The sequence below is a fragment of the Desmodus rotundus genome, chromosome 3 (assembly GCF_022682495.2).
Source record: "Desmodus rotundus isolate HL8 chromosome 3, HLdesRot8A.1, whole genome shotgun sequence".
Classification (NCBI taxonomy): domain Eukaryota; kingdom Metazoa; phylum Chordata; class Mammalia; order Chiroptera; family Phyllostomidae; genus Desmodus; species Desmodus rotundus.
This window is the reverse complement of record NC_071389.1, coordinates 17,422,703-17,442,987: the sequence shown is the minus strand read 5'-3', so window position 1 is coordinate 17,442,987 and position 20,285 is coordinate 17,422,703. Positions and strand designations below refer to the sequence as shown.

General features: G+C 49.2%; 1 protein-coding gene across 1 annotated transcript; it reads right to left on the bottom strand.

The window, feature by feature from the left end:
- Nucleotides 1-2,071: 2,071 nt before the first annotated feature.
- SESN2 (sestrin 2) lies at nucleotides 2,072-19,932 on the bottom strand. The gene is made up of 10 exons (XM_024554758.4): nucleotides 19,414-19,932; nucleotides 12,612-12,677; nucleotides 10,364-10,561; nucleotides 9,796-9,978; nucleotides 9,473-9,685; nucleotides 8,821-8,971; nucleotides 8,175-8,293; nucleotides 7,696-7,886; nucleotides 4,508-4,652; nucleotides 2,072-3,886 (listed from the first exon to the last, which is right to left on the bottom strand). Exons 1-10 carry the CDS (start codon nucleotides 19,504-19,506, stop codon nucleotides 3,800-3,802), a joined length of 1,446 nt encoding a protein of 481 aa, XP_024410526.1. The 5' UTR covers nucleotides 19,507-19,932; the 3' UTR covers nucleotides 2,072-3,799.
- Between the last annotated feature and the right edge of the window lie 353 nt (nucleotides 19,933-20,285).

Below are 20,285 nucleotides of genomic sequence, written 5' to 3'. Positions count from 1 at the left end.
TTGAGGCACCTCATACTTCTGCTCTGAGGAATTGATCACAATTATAATTTACATAATTAGTTGTGTAGTGATCTAATGTGTGTCTCCTGCACTAGACGGTAAATGCCAAGACGGCAGGAGACCTGCCCGTTTTGTTCACTGCTCCGAGTCCAGAGCATTTACATATTTTGCGCACAACACCGATTGAACGGAATAATTGAATGGAGGCGTGGCCTGGGCATCAGAACCCCAGGGAAGCTGTGAAAGAGGCAAATTTCTGCGCTCCACCTCCAACCACAGGCCCTCCAGAAGAGTCTAAGGCACAAAAAGTTTGTGAATCGCGTCTTCATTCCACTTTTCCTAGGGCTCTGATGAACGTTCGACACCTGCTGGAGGAGACTCACCCAGATCCTTTCTACTCACTCTCAGCTGTCCTCGGCCCAAGCATGGCTTCTAACGCCAAACCATCGAGCCACCGGCAACCTGGTACCAACTCCAACCTGGGTGCATGTGCCCAGGTCCCAGACTGCCGGTCGTAGAGGTCTGAAGTGAATTCATTAGATCCAATTTGGGGCCAAGAGTTTTCAATGCTATGTGCAAAATGACTTGAATGTGATTTTTTAAAAAGTAGATTGAGGGTATAGGGAGTTTGGGGACAAAAGTGATACTTTGGAATCAGACAATGGTTCAAATCCTTCCTCCGTTGTGTGACGTCAGGCAGGTATCTGAATACTGAATGGCTCACTAGTGCTGTGTGCTAGGTACCCGAACTGTGGTAGGTGGCTTTCATGCATTATTAAATTCACACAGCCCTCCTGACTCTAGGTATTAGTTCCAGTGCACAGATGAGGAAATTGGGGAGGGAGAATTGAAGTAATGTGCTTGTGGTCAGACAGACACCACAAGTCCAAGCTAGAACTTGAGCCCAGGCCGGTTTTCAGGTTGGTGTGCCCTAGACTCTCACTTGAGGTTCCTACATCTATAAAACAGAACACCACTCCTTTCTCCCAGGGTCGTTGTGAAGAGTGAGATTAAATTTGAAAACATCTGGCAACACTCAGTAACGCTACCTGGAAAAGAAATGAAAGCGTTTCGTGCCTGTTTTCATGGGAGAGGAAACTTGAGGCAGTTAAATTACCCCCTGACCCCACCACAACCACTGCATCCGCCCACCTTCCTTACCACTGGATAAGTGACTGAGTCTGGACCAGAATCCAGGTTTTGTACTCCAACTCTGATTTACTCTTTCATATCCTCTTAAATGACTGTAGAAGGAAGACCAAACATACTGGGAACAGCAAAAATGAAGAGGGTAGAGGGAAAAGGGGACATGAAGTCAGTCAGGGGGTGCTTCCTGGAAGAGGCCTTTTTCATTTTATGAAGTGGGGAAAACAGCAGGAGAGGGCTTAACTCTCGGTCACCACGTGGGTTTTCTAAGCTTACTGAAGTTCCTGGTGCCCAGAGAAGCTCAGAAGCTTGACCACTGGCGCTGGCATAACCTGGGGCGGGGGGGTCACATCTAACTCGTTTGGCCTGGTTCTGTCTCCTTGGAGCTAGAGAAGGAAGGATGAGAAGCAGATAACCATAATGTGGTGGGGCAGGGTACAGAAGTGGGTCCCCCAGAGAGTCTCAAACAGACTCCCTCTGCCACAGGGGGAGCCCAGTAGTAGAAAAAAAGAGCAACATAAATGCCCAAGGTCAGGCAGACCCTAGTTGGAATCTTGGCTCCACCACTGACTAGCTCTATGGTCTCAGCAATGTCCCTTTACCTCTGCATCTCAATTCTCTCCAGAGTTGCTGCAAATTCAGAAAAATGGCCTCCAAGTACCCAGTCAAGGACCAGGCTTAGTGAGAAAAATAACTCGGCCATTATTTTTCCACAGTGCCTGACCTGCCACTAATGGGTGAAAGGGATAGATATCAAAGGTACAGAAGTAGTTTCAATGCCAACCACTTCCAGTCTGCAGTTGCTGGGCCCAAGTGTCCAGTAGGGTTGGGGCTAGCAGGTCAGGCCCACGATGCAATCATAGCTTCCTGCTGACAGGTAAACCATGACACTTAGGAAATGGAAAAACAACTCATTAACAAGGAGTACAAAACAAAACCTTGGTGAACGTTTATTTCTCATCATACAGAACTGGTAGCAAAGCCAAAGATTTCTCTTGAACACTGAATATCCCTCCCCACCCACCTACAGGACAATTACAGAGTCATCACGTCCCCTCTAGAATCCAAACCCCAGGGTTGGGGAATCTTCCCTCCAGCCCAACTTCACTGCAGGGCGGGCTTTGAGGCCTGCGGTGCCAGTCACTTCCCCTTGCCTGCACGGGGAAGAAATGCGGCACGCCGACCAGGCTCCCCTCCTGCCCCAGCCCAGAAAGGGGGATCAGAAGCCAGCAGCATCTTGGCCTTTGCCTTTTTCCGGTCACCTCCAAACTGGTCAGAGAGGAGTCACATACTGCCAGAAGGGCAAGGGAAGTCATAATTCACAGCTTATTTGCTACAAAAAGTGCCTGGGATCAGTCCTTGGCTGCTGCTGCCTCCAAGCAATCCACCTAAAATTGAGGAGAGGGGACAGAAACTGGATGGTCCTTGGAAGGTAGCCAGGAGACTGACTGCCAAGAGTGGGGGGCTTCCCGGTACCCTCAAAATCCTGCAAGATTTGCGGTTCACTGCTGGCAGGTTGGCCTGAGAAACCCAGACATGGAACTTAGCCCCACCTCTCAGTCGGCAATGCAGCTTCGGAAATAGAGGTCAAGGAGGTTTGACAATGTCGCCATGGTCACCTGGCCAGTGGCAGGGTCCAAACGAGAATGGGGGGGGGTCTCCTGCCTCTCCCTCTGGGCCATGTGCCACCTAGAAAGGATCAAGTTTTTGGCAAACGTCTGCAACAGAGCCACAGGAGACAGGAGAGCCGGGTGTTGGGCAGGTGCAGCGCTGGAGAGAGTGGACTGCCCCGCCCTCCTCCTTGTAGCCACTGACTGTGCTCCAGAGGTGAGCCCCTGAAGAGGTTTGAATTTCACCCATAAAGGACCAAAGTACAGAGAACTGAGACTCTAATACTTCCTACTCTTCAGAAGGCAAAGTGACCAACAGAGCTACTCAAATTTTCTAGTGATAACCTACTTTTTTTGAAGTACTTGGTCTCTCTCCTGGGGCACCAGGTGTGGGAGAGAAGGGTAGGAGGGCAATGGAGGTCAAAGGAAGTGAAGTAGGGCTGGGGCAATCAAGAAACAAGGGGCCTTCAGGCTGAACGACAGAACAGGTTTTTGGGGAGCTAGAGGCACAGACCAGCTGTGACCTTGACTTTCACATTGATGGGTGAATGGCAGGTGAGAGGTAAGTGAAAAAAGGAATGAGGGAGGAGGAAAATGAAAGCTGCTTGGAGTGTCAGTTCCTGGACGTGTTTGCCTCTCTCCTTGGGGGCCAGCCAGGGACCTTCCCAGTCCAGGAAAGGCCACAGTACTTGCGGCGCTTGGGGCCCACCCTGGGGGTACACAGTCCAAACTCAGCCCATTTTACTTCCTGTGCCCTCTGCCTCTGGGTGTAGGGGCAGGAGAAAGGGCATGGCCCCTGGGGATCTGCTAGTCCTCTTCCAGCTCCCAGGGGCAAAGCTGAGATCCCAGAGATCCTGTCCATTCCAGTGAGAAAACGAAGGGCGTGGCTTCAAGGCTGCAGGGCACACAAAAGCCCACCCCCCGAGTGTGGTGGGTGGGTGTGGGACAGAAAGGGATCAGGTCTGTCTCCAGACATGGAAGTTCTTGCAGGGACGATGATGTCCCCAGGGTCAGCTGCTCCGGGCCCAGGTTTTCTGCAGGAGTCAGGTCATGTAGCGAGTGATGGCTCGGAGGGCATAGAGCAGGGCGGCCTGCATGCGGGCCTCCAGGAGCAGCAAGTTCACGTGCACCTGGGGCACAGATGAGGGCTCGTCAGCGACAGATGTCAGTTCTCACCAACCCCATCCCTCCCATGTTGCTACTGCCCCTGACCACCCACCTCATCCTTCCCTTTCCTAAGGCTCTGAATCGTTGGGGTCAGTGACTGCTGAGGAATTTCAATACGTGCCTGTATTGTCACTGATCTCTTTATCCCCAAAGCTAAAAATAAGAGCTACCACTGTGCACCTATTTGGGATTGGACATTTACATTCATTTTCTCATTTCATCCTCTCAGCCATCTTGAAATGAAGGTTGTATGTATTCCCATTGTAAAGACAAAAAAGCTCAGGGAGGCAGAGTGACCTGCCCAAGGTCACATTGCCACTGAGTTATAGTGTTACGATTTCACCCCAGGTCTTCCTGGCTGCCACTGAGGACCCTGTGAAGCACATTCCCATCTTATAGGTGAGTAAACGGAGTCTGAAATCACAAGTGGAGTGGGGCTTTAGCCCAGGCCAATATGCCCAGTTATCCCACCAGCAGTACCAACTCAGTCTGGGGTACCTCATTGGGTCCTGACCCCCAGGTCCCCTCCATTGGCCAAGCTTATCTAGTTCCACTCTGTCCCTCCCCCTTGGCCATACCCGTACCTTCTCTGAGTGGCGGAAGTGCTTCCAGAAGAGGCTGTACATTCTTCGGGTGGTCTTCTCTGGGTAGCAGGCCACTGTCTTGATATAGATCTTGAGGTTCCGTTCCAGGAGCTGGTTCACCTCCCCGTAGTCATAGTCGTCATACCTAAAGGAAAAGACCCCAACATATCACTTACCCTTGGCTCCAGAGCTAGCTCCTCTCCCCTAGTCCCACCCTATGAAAGTAGGAACAGAGAGTGCGCAGAAAAGGCAGAAGGGCGCCTTTCCCTTCTTCTCTCAGGCACATTACCTCTGCCTTTCTCTCTCCTAAGGTTCGAGGGCCCTTCTTTTGCTTCTGTAACTTGCTTCCTGAGTCTATGCAGCCCAGCTGACTCACTTCTACTACCTCTGTAACTCTCTTATAACTTGGGAAGGAAGGAAGGAAGGAGGCAAAGTAGGAAAGAAGGAAGGGAGGAAGGGAGGAATGAATGGATGGAAGAGAGGGAGAAAAGGCAGAAGAGAGGAAGCAATTAGAAGTTTGGTTCCTCTTGGAAAAATAGTTCATGCCATATATCACAGGCCAACGAATGCATAGAGAATAAGTATGCTTTATTTGGTACCAACTATGTACCACGTGAATATACACTCATGGACTCCTCAACACCTATTGTATACTACTGTGTATAGAACTACTCTATACAATATACTGTATTCATCAGCCTTGTTTTATAGATGAAACTGAGGTTCAGAGAAGTAATGTCACTTGCCCTAGGTCACACAGCTGAGAACGGGATCCAAACCTAGCTCTGTCTTGCTCCAAGGTCATATTCACTACTCTACTGTGAAGGCTATGGAAGATGGGGTTGGAAGTCAGTGCAAGTATTTACCCCGGAGAAAGAAGAGGGAAAGGGCAAAAAGGAGCTGGTACCCATTTTACAGAGGAGCAAACTAAGGCTTGGAGAAGGCAATTAAATTATTTGAAGTCAAAAAGTAAGTCAGTGACCAGTCTAGAAGCTACTTTGCCATTCCCCTGTCCTGTGAGCCTGTGAGTCATCTCAAATCAGTGAGGATGGGAAAGACTGGTTGAAAACTGGAGGACAGATTCAGAAGACAAAGGTATAGGATCAAGGATCATGTTGGAGAATGGGGAGCCTGGACCTGAGAGCTGGGCAGGAATTAGCCTGTACCCGTCCATATTTGATCTCCCCTGGTCTGAAACCTGCCAATGGTCAGCAGGATGTCGGCCAATTAAGTAAGCTCAACCCACCCAGCGAAATCTGACTAAGTCAGTAATACACAGAAATACACATTTGTACCTTTTTAAACATCGGGGAAATTTTCAAAAGTAGATTTTTTAAGTTGTTCTTTTTCTTTCTCCCACATCTGAGTGTGTATAAGACTATACACTGTGATATTTCATTTTAATTGATTTTAGAGAGAGAGGAAGGGGAAGAGAGAGAACACTGATTTGTTGTTCCACTTATTCATGCATACACTGGTGGATTCTTGTCTGTGCCCTGACCAGGGATCGAACCTGCAGTCTTGGGGTATCGGGGCTGATGCTCTAACCAACTGTGAGATTTTTTTTTTTTTTGATGCTTGGACTTGAAATGTTAAATGAGAAAAGCAAGGAAAAAATCACGTGTTCACTAAAATATACTCCTGTTTGAGTGAAATTCATAGGTGAGAAAATCTTGTTTTCATAAACTTATATACGTTTTGGCTATTTGTGTATGGAAAAAAGACAGGAAGGAAACACTTGACAATAATAAGAGCGGGTGGTATCATGGATAGCTTTCATTTTCTTCTTTTTGTTATCTCTGGTTTCTAAGTTTACTAAAAATCCAGGCTGTTTCTCTTTACAACATCAAATATATATATTTTAATGAAATAACCATAATAATTTCAACTATATAAAAGCAACTACATAAAAAAAAAGCAGTGGAGAAAAATGTCACGTGATGCAGATGTGGTTATAGAGTAGAACTTTAGGAAATTGTTCTTTTCCCTTAATTCTTTGAATTTCCCACAAAGTTATCAGAGTGTGACTTTTTTAAAGAAAGATTTTCTTTATTTATTTTTAGAGAGAGGGGAAGGGAGGAAGAAAGAAAGGAAGAGAAGCATCAATGTGCGGTTGCCTCTCACACGCCCCCAACTGGGGACCTGGCCTGCAACCCAGGCATGTGCCCTGACTGGGAATCGAACCAGTGACCCTTGAGTTCACAGGCTGGCACTCAATCCACTGAGGCACACCAGCCAGGGCAGAGTGTGATTTTTAAAAAATAAAAAATAGTAACAATTGTTCTGTGTATATCCTTAACAAGTAATCTCACATCTAGGGTTTATCTGTGAGGACTTAGGTGTAAGACTAGTTAGGCAGTGTGCATGGTGTTTGTATAGTGAAAAACTGCAAACTACATAAATATCCAAAAATAGAAAAATGGCCGAATAATTATATTACATCCAAACCAGAACACCATGCAGTAGATTCAGTGGTAAAAAACACAAAAGATCTATACTGACAAGAAAGGCAGTAGATTATTAAGTAAAAAAAGCCACTTGCAGAATATTTCACATATGACCCCACTAATTTTTAAAAAAAGCTACTAAAAAAATCAGAAGTGTTTAGGTAACAAGATGAAAATATAATTCATCATTCATTACATACTCTACAACCATGAATGAATAACAATTTGGTGTACAGACTTCCACATGTTTTCCACTCATGCACACACTTTTATTTAAAAAAAAAAAAGAAAATGTTGATTCTGGATGGTGACCAGCTTTCTTTTTTCTCAATACACTCTGAACATTTTCCCATGACACTATAAATAGATCACTGTTGTCTTTTTTAACAGCTGCATAGTATTTCATCAAATGGATATGTCATTATCTAAAGTACCCTACTGGTGGGCATTTATGTTGTCCTGACTTCTTATGAGAGAACTGCTACTTGGAACAGAACCACAAGTGTAACTCTCTCTCTCTCTGATATATAGTTATCTCTAGGGGGTGCGATTAAAGACTTTCATTTAAAGGGCTTGGACAACAGTGAACACGTCTATTATTTTTTATAATCGGCAAAGAAATAAATGTGCTCTGATAAACAGTCTAGGCAGGAAGAAAGGAAAAGAGAGAAAAGAAACAACTGTGAGTGCAGATAGGACTTGCAGCGCACGCACAGCCCAGGTGAGGGGCTGCGTACTGACCTGATGCCAAAGACGCAGTGGATGTAGTTCCAGATGGCCCTGCGGAGCATGGAGGTGTCCACCCCGCTGTGCATGGCCATGGTGTTGTAGGTGAGGCTATAGGCCGCCTGGAACTTCTCATCCAGCAGCTGTCCACCTTCAGGGTAGAGCCGCTGGATCAGTGAGTATCCGTGGTCCTCCCAGGTATAATCCTGAGAAACATGGCAAAGGGTGAGGAAGTGGAATCTTGGGGCCCAAGAGAGACCCCATCCTCTGGAGCACACCTCCCCACCCCACAAATCTAATTTACTGCTTGGTCTGGGCCTGAGAAGCCAAGAGGGATGCAGATGGGTCCCTTCATGATCCAGGGTCTCCCACCTCCCTCATGGAATCTTGAGGGAAAGAAGGTGCCACCTCTAACCACTCAGACCACACACTCCCCCCCTCCCCCCATTGTTTGTAAATCCAGAGCAATGCCAAGATTAGTCAGGAGAGCCCACCTGGGCACGGAAGGTAGGGGGCGCCTGAGTCCCTCGCCGGGTGAAGTCCTCATATCCGAAAGTGGGGTCTTCTACAAAGCATAGCATGTCTGGGTGTGGAGAAGGCTCCAGAATGTCAGCTGAGGACATCAGAAAGAGGTCACAGTGAGGCTGAGGCATGATGGAGCACAGAGGTCTCCACTCCTGACTGATCATCAATATGGGGCCGGGCAACACAAAGGAGAAGGCCAGAGAAAGCCCCTTGCTACAGTGAGTGGAACCAGGACTCCGGCTGGAGCCAGGCCGGGGGGAGGAGGTGAATCAGGCCCGTGGACCTGGGGATGAGAACAGGTAACAGTAACAGCAATCATAACACTAGCAGTTATTTATGGAGCCACGTATTCAGGGCCAGGCTCTGTGCTAAGAGCTTTGTTTTTCTTGTTCCATTTACCCTACACATCAATTTTTCATGTGGGAGACTGAGGCCCTGAGGCAGGAAGTGATTTATCAGTGGTCACACTGCCAGAAAGGCTAACAGGCCAGATTCAAACCCAGGTCTGACCCCAACATACAAGAGATGCAGTGCATGGGGGTGCCTACTCCTCAGCAGAGATGGCAAAAGATGTGGGGGGCAGCCCCTGGAACCTGGACGTCTGTGATCCCGTACCTGAGGGGGTCACCAGTAGGCTCTCCGACTTCTCCAGCTCAAAGCGGCTCTCCATCTCCTCCTGGGACGCTCCCTCGTCCCGCAACAGGCTCTCCTGAAGCTGCCTCATGCGTTCCATCAAAGCCTCCACGTCTCGGGCAGCCTCGAAGCCCTGGAGGAGGGACTCAGTGATGACCGCCTGCTCCTCCTCCCTCAGCTGCCCCGGAAACTCCACTTGTCTTTCCCACATGCCAGCCCTTCCTGAATGGGCAGCTCCCATGGCCTGTGCTCCCCAAAATGAAGTTTAAGAAGCTACAGAACAGACATGACTTCTCTGAGCATTGACTATCCTCATAGGTAAGGGATTTTTAAATATCTGTATCTTCATATTAAAACAAACAAGGCCATTTTATGGAGTAAGAGGCAAACTTTGTATTTTAGAGTGCTAAAAACCAGACTTTAAGTCTATGGAGCTACATGTTGAGAAGCCAGTCACATGGTTATTTTATTTAATCCTCAAAACCTGCTATGAAGTAGCAGTCTTTATCCTCATTTTATAGCTGAGGAAATGGAACTTCAAAGTCAAGTAACTTTTCTAAGGCTTCTCACTGTGAGACAGGATGACAGGCCATGCCAGTTTCCTCTACCCCCACGCCCCAGGCCAGTGACTTACCCCAGAACTGTTCAGTGAGTCCCTGCTGGGGGGGCTGCTTTGCTCGCTGGGAGGTGAAGGTGCCTGGGGGGCAGGGCTGCCCTCTGGATCCCCCTCAGGGAGGATGCCACAGCCAAACACAAAGGAGGCCAGTGAGTGACAGTGGGTGAGCAGGACCAGGGCCTGGATGAGCTCAGCCAGGGACCAGCTATGCTCGCCTGTCTTCAGCAAGGCCTAGAGAGGAAAGAAGGCCAGACTTGCTCAGTGCTTGCCCCTGGGCTGCCTGCCACGCCCCAGCCCAGCCCCTGGGCTGCCTCGGGGTCCTGCCTCTCTGCCCTCTGCACCTGGATATGCTCCTTGGTGATAAGCCATGGCCGATGTGCCAGCAACTTGTTGATCTCGTTGAGCTTGCGCAGCTTCTCAGGGGCACGGTGCAGGCCAAGCAGCCATTCAGGGTCACCACCTGTCTGCAGAAACTCGGCCATGTGGGAGCCCACCAGGTAGGAACACTGGTGGCGGGCGGCAGCCTGTAGAGGCAAGTGGACAGGGCTTAGGTCACGCTTTTCTTTCTGCGCCCTGCTCAGGGTGAGCACCCCACGGAGGGTGACATCACAGGCCTCACTGTTGCCTGACAGGCAGGAAATTTAGGTTCTAACTCCAGCTCTGCCACTGGTTTGTTGTCCTACCTCAGGCAGATCATCTACTCCTTTGTGCCTCAGTTTCCTGAGCTGTAGAGCAGGCCCTAAAGAGGCCTGTCTTCAAAACCTAAAATTCTATGGTCAGATAAAGGCAGGGCTCTCCTCTGCTTCTCCTCATAAATGCAATCGTTTCAGGAAGTCCCCAGCGAAAGATCTGCAGACCGACCCCCGCAGTGCAGCCACCTCTCTGAGAGTCAGGCTCAGACAGGCTCACCATGATGGCGATGTAGTGGCGCCAGGAGCTGGCCAGGGGCCCGTCTGTGTGCAGCAGCAGGTAGTGCAGGCGCCAGAATCTGACAAGGTAGTCGGGGTGCAGGCCCATTACCAAGGCCAGGTTGTCCACCCGCCCAGAGGACATCAGTGCCTCCAGTCCCAGGTTCTGCTCGGGGCTCTCAGCTCCCTCCTGAAGGACCTGCCGAGCAAAGGTGAGAAGATGGGTTCCCCTCCTGTCTTTCCCACCAAGAGACCAACATACTCCTTGCAGTGGGATTTTAACAGTAAGAAACTGAAAACAACTACCATGTCCCAAAAGAATATGAGAGCGAAAGACATTTCATTAAGTGATTAAATATTTGTTAGGCACCTACTATAATAACGGCCAATACTTGTATCATGCTTACGGTGTGCCAAGTACTGTTTGAGCACTTCATATGCATTTACTCTTTTAGTTCTTTCAACTACGAAATAAGAACTCCATTTTCTCCATTTTTAGATAGAAAAACTCAGGCAGAGATTAAAATACAGTTTCTCCTGCCTTCATGGAGCTTCTGCTCTAACACTGCAAATCCGTATATGCGTGGGAAGGGGGTGCAAAATAGTTAACACTTCCTGAGTGATTTCTCCAGGCCAGGGCTGAATTTGGGGCTCCCCCTGCATTATTTCATTGAATTTTCCCATTTATCTTGTGAGGTGAACATTACTTTCCTCCACTCACAGACTAGGACATCAAGGCCCAGAGAGGCTTTATTCCCTTTTCAAGGTTCCAGATCTAGTAACTGACAGAACCAGCATTCAAATCTAGATGAACCCTGAAGCTTATTTCTTTTCCTTTTAATTTTTAAAATATGTTTATTGATTTTAGAAGGAGAGGAATGGAAAGAGAGAAACATCGACTGGTTGCCCCCCATACGCACTCCGACCAGGCATCGAACCTGAAGCCTTTTGGTATACAGGTTTACGCTCCAACTAACTAAGCCACCTGGTGAGGGCAGCAATCCTCTTTTTTGATAAAGGAAAGAAATAGGATTTGGCCCTGGCCAGTGTGGCTCAGTTGGTAGGAGCATTGTCCCATACACCAAAAGGTTGCAGGTTCGATTCCTGGTCAGGGCACATGCCTAGGTTTCAGGTTTGACCCTCAGTCAGGTTCCTACAGGAGGCAACCAATGGATGTATCTCTCTCTCCCTTCCTCTCTCTCTGAAATCGATAAACATATCCTCCGGTGAGGCTTAAAAAACCTTAAGAAGTAAATAAATAAAAGGGAGTGGTTATTTCTAAAGGAAAAAGTACAATGCAAGAACAATACCTGAGCTTAACATTCTGGGCTACAGACATGAATGATCAGCAGGGGGTTGTTTACTCTCCACTTAGGAAGGGTGGAGGGAACTGGGGGCTTAAAATTTGTTAACAGCTCATTAACTACGGGGCCTGCAAGTCTAGGAGAAGAGAAGGAGGAAACGGAATCTCTGTCTTTGTTCACTAAAGGCCAAAGAAAAAGAAGGGAACTATTTTTAAAATGTTTCTGTGCAGGTACAGGCATTCCCACCCCCACACCAGCCCCGCCCTGGAATGTCAGCTCTGTGAGGGCAAGGATTTCTGCCTCGTTCTCTGTTGTATCAGCAGCACTAGAACAGTGCCTGACTCACAGGAATCCTTCAGTAGACAGCTGTTACATGAATGAATGAGTGCTCCGACTCAGGAAATGAAAGAGGTCTCTTGTATTAAGTGAAAACAAAACAAAACAAAACAATAACCTGCCCCCAAAACATGCTGTAAACTATGACTTCGGTTCTGTATGAGAAAAAGTCTGGAAAACAATGGTTACCTCTGAGTGGGGGGTAGGAATTACAAAAGACTGCAGTTTTCTAAAATACTGGAAAATGTTTTTAATAATGAACATACACTTTTGGAGTAAAAAAAATTTTGTAATGTATGCACAGTCAAGGATGAGAAGATAAACACAGATGGCTCTGACTTCTGGAGGAAAAGCAGGCCTTGTTCTGGGAATCAAAAGTTTGTTCATTACCTAGCTGTGTCATTACCACTTATCTCTTTGAGCCTGTTTCTTTCCAGCAAAATGGGATTGATTCGCCTGCTTCACAGAGCTGTTTTGTGGACTGAATGAGTCAGGAACCTGAAGGGGTAGTTTCAAAACTGCTATTTCAAGAGATAGGAAAAGGCCCTCGCCCACTCATATGTCCCTTCTTCCCAGCGCCCAATAATTCCTAACCCCTTCCAGGCTTACCTCCTCCACTGGGATGAAGGCGCTGGGCCCCCGAGGGCCTCCCCGCACCCGCCTCTCCCTCTGCTCCTAGAAGGAAACACACCGGGCTTAGTTGGCGGTAAAAGGGAGGACTGAAAGGATAGTTCTCTCCATTTTTCTCCTCCTACCCGGGGGGCCACACTGAGGTTTAAAACCCCCTTTCTGGTGCAATGTGCACAGAGGAGTCAGGCAGGAGATAGACACCTGTTTGATGGGTGGAGACAGGGTAAACAAAGAGAGGGCTCACCCCACAGGCTTAGTCCAGTATTGGGGAAGGGTAATATACAGCCACCATGTTGCAAATATCCAAATGACCACTTTCTTGGCAGCCCTGGAGAATCCATATAAGAACCTCCCTCATTTACATCCTGAAGCCAAGTTGCCAAGCACCCTAGATTCCTCCGGTGCAGCTGAATCTGTCAAATTGTGGTTTCTTCACCCCTCCCACCACCACCACCTCATAGAACACTACTGTCTCCTTTCTGGACAACCAACCGCAGCCTCGCCAGTGGTCTCCCTGCCCTATCCTACCCGTCCTCTCCTAACTTAACAAAACAAATGCATAAATAAGCCCCGCTCCACTTCTAGAACTAGGAGCAGGTTTACTGAGTACATGACTCTGGTGGTTTGTAAAGAGGGCAAACTTTCTGCAGCCAGAGTAAACTTTCTTAGCTGCAAATCTGATCAACTGGCTTAAAACCCTGCCTCTATTCCCATAGCTTCTGAGATAAGTAAGAGTTACTCAGGCCCACCACCCTCCCACTAGTCACTCCTTCTGCAGAGCTAACTCATGGTCTTCCAGGTCTGGGAAACGTCTTTCAGACCCTCATCTGTGATCCCCACAAGTCTCAGTGCTTTGCTTCTGAAAACACTGTCTTCTAATTGTCTGAATTAGGTCTCCCTACTACCAGATCACCCTTTGTGGAGAGTAGTGCCGGGCCATTCATAGTAGCCTCTGAATGAAGAACACAGAGAAAGCAAAGGGGCATCAAGGGAACCAAGGCAGGGCGTACACTGCTGGCAGTAGCAGCTATTCTGACGTGCATGTATTGGAGCCTATTTGGAAACCACCAATTACATACTCACTTAATCTGCTCCTGCATCTAGAGGTGAGGTTCACCAAGGATGTTTTACTTAGTTGTTTTGATAACTGAGAAGGGGGTTCTGAGCACTGGCCTTAGAGTTTACCCAAAGCAGAGTTATACCCTCACTGGACAGAAATAATGTTCCCCTAACTCTCCCCTTTCATTAAAATCCAGACTTATTACCAATAAACCCAGGTGTCCAGGAACTAATGAGTATAACTGAACCCTCCTTCTCAGATGGCCAAAAGCCCCCTGAGGGAGGCAGAGGTCTGGGGCTCTGAAAGAGGACAAGGGAAAGAACAATGGGACCTAGGAGTCCCAGGTGTCAATGACAACTCTGCCACTAACTTGCTGTGTGACTCTGAGAAAGTAACCTAAACTCTCTGGGCCTTAACCCTGGACAAAGGAAGGCAGTTGGGCTGTTTGCTCAGGCCTCTTTCAGCCCACACTTCTAGGAGCCACCAGGCCAGGCTCAACCAAGCACAGCACAGAAACCACCCTAAGCCCCAGGCACTCACGTTTTAGCTTCCCCTCCTCCCTCCCTCACCAAAGAGAAAAAGCCTAACAGCTCCCTGTGGGAGATAAGAATTGCTGACTCCACAAAAAAGGCCTCCCCCTCAGGGGATCTGAGGACAGAGAGAAAACCACAGCCAGGTGGGGTGGGGAACGGCAGGGTAGAATAGGGGTTTGAGGGGTGGGGAAACCAGGAGGGCCCACCAGGGTGCTGGAGCAAAGTATATGAAAAGCCTCTGGCCTCCCTCTCACTCTAAAATCTGTCTCATGTGCTGTCAAGGAAGGAACCTGTGAGTCTTTCAGTGACAGATCTGGATCCACCAACATTTTCAGCCCTGATGACGCTAACGGAGCATAGTAGAAGACAGGGGCTGTGACAGCCACTTGCCTGTGCTCGGAGGACACCTCCGCCACCATCTGCTACCTACATGCGCCTCAGTTTCCTCACCAAACAGTGCGGCTAACAGTACCTACTTCCACTGGGTAGTCATAGGATTTAATCAGACAAGGCCCCTACCTCTGTACATCTATCACAGCAAGCACTTAATACGAGTCAGCTATCATTAACCTCAGCGTTGGCTCAAACCATGGCTTCTCAACCCAAGCAGTCCTTCAGAATCCCTTTGAAAGCTTTCTTAAGAATACCAATGCCAAGCTCCCATCTCCAGCAATTCTAATTTAATTGGGTGCGCAAAGCACAATTTACAGCCAGGGTGCATAAGGCATTGTGTTAAGTGCTTTCCAGCTGGAACCCAAATTAATCTGTTCATTCGACGAATGTTTTTGATGACCACATTTTGGGCAACAACAGTGCAGGAGTAAAAAGACAAAGTCTCAGCCTGCACAGAATTTACAATCTAATAGAGAAAGACAAACAAACAAATGACGAACAGGATTTCAAAACACAGATTATATAAAATAAGCGAAACAGACTACAGAATTGCACACCCCCCATTCCATCATAAACGCTGTCATTGCTCTGAGTACACAGAGAAAGCCACTGAGGAGGTAACTTTTGAGTGGGTATCTAAGTATCTAAATAAGTTTATTAGGCAGCAGGGCCTAGAAAGATGTGGCGGACCAGCATTCCAGCCAGACAATAGAAACTTCAAAGCTTTGAAGGCAAGACCAAGGAGATTCTAGGCCTGAACCCCAATGCCTTGAATGCTTCCCTAACCTTGACACCCAGAGCTTCATGGGAAGCAGACAGGGAAGGGTCCCAACTGCCAAGATGCCACCCCCAAAGCAGCCCTCCACTATTCCTTGGGAGTCAATAATAATAACTGTAAGTCAGTAATAATAATTGTAGGTAACAACCGTGATTACCACTGGCTAAGCATTTATTTCACATGCACTTTAAGGCAGGAACAACTACCGGAGTTCCTGTTTTACAGAGGAGGAGTAAGGCTCACAGAGATCAAGTCACTTCTGGTCACTGAGCCAGGAAGGAGGGAGCAGAGTTGTGATACAAACCAACCATTCCCATTCTCTAAACCTCTCAAGGTCTCAATAGCCCCAACGCTTTGCAGGATTGAGAAGCTCCTTCTGCCTGCCCACATCCCCAGAAACCCACAGCCCCCAATCACAGAACCTGTCACACTGTGTTGTTTCTTACCTTGAGGATGCACCCTAGTTCCCTGTTGTTAACCCCCAGCGTCTAGCACCGTCCGGTCCAATAGAACTTTCTGTAGTGGTGGAATAGTCTTTATCCAATAAAGATGGTAGCCCCTAGCCATGGTGGCTGAGCAGCTGAAATGTCACTACTGCAACTAAAAACCTGAATTTTAATTTTTAAAAAAAGTATCAAAATTTTAATAGCCACCTGTGGCTAAGGGCTACTGTATTGGACAATGCAGTTCCAGCACACCTGATAAAGGCAAGATCCCCAGCCCACTTTACAGATGAAAGAAACAGAAAACTGAGGGGGCAGGAGACCTACCCAAGGTAACACAGCTAGCATGGGCAGAGGGAAGACCAATGGTGACAGTTCCAACTGAGGGGGTCCCATGGGACAGCAGGAACACTATTCAGACAGCCCTTGGGTGGCCAGTCAACAGGGAGGGCTTCAGGCAAGTTGTGAAAAGGGGGTGATCACCTCAGAGCTCAGTGACTGGCTCCTAATTTAAGCACTTGCTAAGTGTTAACTTTTATATTAGCTCAGGCACTTGTATACAGTTTCTATCTAATCTTCATCAGTTTGGGGGTAGGGGTGGGGGTCTCTATTTTGCACTAAAGGAAAGATTAAGGTTCCAAAGGTTAAGTACCAGATGACAAGTGGCCAATGTGAGATTTGAACTCAGCTAAGTCTAGCTTCCAAGGGTTCTTTCTGTCCCCCACCCACACCAGGCTCTTGGAATGGCTCCAGCTTTATTCCTGGTATCCTATTCACAGCCTGCAAACCCCAGGACTCATACAGACACCTGCAAAGCCAGTCTGCCACCTGGGAAAGGGCAGACACTACCCCACACCCATCCCGTGGGCAGCTGTGGTCTGCTGCACTTAGATACCTGCCCGGGCTTACACCTGAGAGGGAGACATAGTGCAAGCAGCCTCTGACCAGCCTTGGGGGAAGGGTGTGTGAGTGTTGCCACAAACTCACCAGGGGCTGGGCACTAGACTAAGTGCTTTACACATCTGATCTGGCCGATTTCTCACAAACATGTGGAGGGAAAGAGGTCATATTATCCCTTCTTCAGAGCTCACTGAGGCTCTTTCCAGGTCCTGCTCCAGACACACACAGCTCAGATCTGACATCAAAGCCTGCAGAGTTCACAAGGGTCAGCTAAGCCAACAGGAGCAAATAGTTACAAGCACTTACTAGGTGCTAAGAACAGTGCTGGGATGTGACCTATGGAATGTTTCTAATCCAGCAAGGGAGAGGGATAAGAAATGCCTGATTATACAATTGTTACATTATAATTACGATAAAAGCTCATACAAAGGAGAAGGGGGACCGGAGGAGGGTATGCAGAAGGGACCTATCTGGTCGGGGAGGAAAGGCTTCCTGAGGAAATCATGTTTGAGGAAGTGATTCTAGACCCTAATAGGACTCTGAGAACATACTACCAATACTAAAGTGTCTGAAGGCCTTGACCCTTTGAAAGGGCATGTGATGAAGTGATGGGAGTTGAAGGGACTGTACAGGTGGGTCTTGCCTTGGTCCTTGGGCTACCAGGCTTCTAAGTTCGGCACCCTGCCGTCTTCCAAGGATTTCACTTAAAGCAGACGCCTTCCCAAGGTCCTCTTTTCTTGAGAGAGGATATACACAAAGGGTTCAGACATCACCTACTTTCCCCCCTGCACATAGGTGTCTTCCATCGAAAGGCCACTCCCTCAGAGCTTGCCCAGACCACTTCCCAGGCAGTGTCCCAGAGAGGAATGGACCAACTCCCACCTCAGGCAAGAGGGACAGGCTCAGGCACACCCTGTTAAGACACTCTGGGGCAAAGAGAAATGTGTGATGGTCACATTCTAACAAGAGCTAGCATGTTTGACACAGTTACTATGTTCCAGGCACTACGCTCTGGCCTTTGCTTATATTCTCAGTCAATTATCCCAGCAGTTCCCTCAGAGGTACTACCATAATATCTTCATGGGAGGAAAGTGCAGATCAGAGAAGTGATCGCATCACTTGGCCGAGGTCACACAGCAAGTGGGTGGGAGGGCTAGTACATAAACCTTGAGCTCTGCCCAGGTGCTCTTAATAAAAAATATTACAGCAAGTCCTTAAATAACATCGTTTCATTCAACATTGTTTATATCAATTAGTCTATGGTAAGATTGGTTTCCTTATGCATCATTTCGCTTAAAGTCCCAGAACCTATAGACAATGTTAAGTGAGGCCTTACTGTATTTCCATTTTTGCCCCCCGACAAAGAAGGAAACAGACTTGGGGTAAAGTGACTTGGTCAAAGTAACACAGCTGAGAACTGGCAGAAGCAGGTTTTGTTCCTCCACGTGGGGCTCCTAAACCATGGTGGGGAAGGTAAAAAAAAAAAAAAACTAACAGAAAACCCAGGACATAAACCATCCATTGCTGAGGGTAGGAACTCCCCAGAAACCATACTGCTCCAAGAAGCCCAGGGATTTTCCCAGGGTCGCCATTTAGGCCTACCCACTGCCCGGCTCCCAATCCCAGTAATAATACAACTCGCGCCACTCTCCAGGTCTGGAAACTAAAATAAGCAAAACTCCCTGCAGAGCCAAGCTCGTTTGGAAACCTTAACATCCAGGCCAAAAACTGAACTACTCTGTGGGGTTAGTGAAGGAAGCCTCTCCAGAGTCCCTCCTAGACCTCAAGTCTGTCACCTCTGAAATGACTTACAGTATAGTTCGTATTTTGCTAGTTTAGTACTGAGGACTCAGAGAAAAGGCAAAACCCGAAGCTGGCTTCTAGTAGGTGCTTTATAAATAAGATGTTCATTACCGATGGTGGTGGAGATGGAGTGGGGGAAGGCGAATTGCCAGATTAGGCCCAGCCTTGTTCCCACTCTCACTGCAAAAGGAGTCCCTGCTAAACAAACTTCTGAAACCTCAGACCACTTAGTAGGGCACAGCCTAATCCGCGCTTGGTTCTGGAGCGGTGGCCAGGATTTTCGCCCTCTCCCCAGAGCTTTGGCCGCCGCGTACCCAGCAGCCAGCTAAGGCCCGGAAGCACCCGCACCCCCTTTCCAAATCGGGGTGCAGGACGAGGTCAACCTTCGTTGGCCAGTCCCAAGTGCCTCATTCCCCGCGCTGGGGGACTGGAGAGGGGACATATCCTACCTAGAAAGAGTATTCTGCACGCCAGCCCCAGCCCAGAGGAAGGGAATCTGCGGAAGGGGGCGGAGAGGAGGAGTGGTTGGGCCGCTGCGGACGGGATTTGCCTGGACTTGACGACTCTCCCCACCAGAGCCCAAACCTAAGGAAACCTCGAGAAGACTCTCCTCTCATTGGCCAGGAGTCCGAGGGAGCCCAGGAGGGCTCCACAGCCCTGGGGGGAGGGGAGGGGGCGGAGAGGGCCGAGGCTGCCAGTTGATGCAACCCCACTCCTGGTTTACGCGGTCCACTGTCCCTCCCCGAGCCGAGGCCGGGGGGGGGGGGGGGGGAGGGGGAGTGGCGGCGCACCGACTCAGCTCAGGCTAGCCCGAAGCTCGGACGCAGCTCGGGGTTCAACGTAAAAGTGGCGTGGTTCGGCCACTGCTTACCTCTTCGGCCCCAGGGCCGCCGCCGCCGCCGCCCCGGGAGAACGGCAGGTAGCCCTTAAGCTCCGCGCGGCATTCAGAGTCCGCAACGATCATGGTGTGCGCCAGGACCCAGCCGCGGCTCGCCGACGACCAGTACACCGGAGGGTGTTGTGGACGGACGCACGTAGGAAGCCGGGGCTGGGGGCCGCTGGGGAGGTTCTAGAACCCCGGGCTCTCTCTCAAGGTTCCAGAACGCTCCGAAAGCCCAGAATTCGGGAACGGCAGCTGCCTCGCTGGACTCTCTTCTCGTCCAGCTTCTGGAGCGGTGAATGGCCTCCGAAGCCTGGGATCGGCCGCGGCGCACGGGTTTTCACGGCCCAGAGTGCCTCCGAAGTCCGCAGTGGCAAGGGCTGCGCGCGGACCCAGCGCTCCTCAGCATCCCCGCCGCGGAACTGCCAGCGCTCGCCGGGGTCTGACACCGGCAGCACAGCTCAGCTCACTGCGTTCCCTGGGGGAGGGCGGGGACACAAAAGCCCCACACCGCAGCCAATCAAATATCTGTTTCCTGGGAGGCGGGGCGACACCCCCTCAGGAGCCGACGGCCTAACCAATCCATACCGAGAAGCGCCCGGGAACTCTGGGAGCTGTAGTCAGCCCCGGACGAATGCTGCAAACTTTTGCAAAAGGATTTTGTCAGACTGTTGGCAATACCGGACGAGAGTGACAGCCCCGAGAGTCATTACAGCTGCATGATGAAACGGGACTTCACCGGGCTGGGCCGGAGAGCCGGGTGTGAAATCCTCCTAATTACGTTCTTTAACTTTTCAGTTCCTGGAGGGACTGGTTAGGGTTAGAAGAGGTGCTGCTAATTATAGAGGCGGACTCGGGCACAG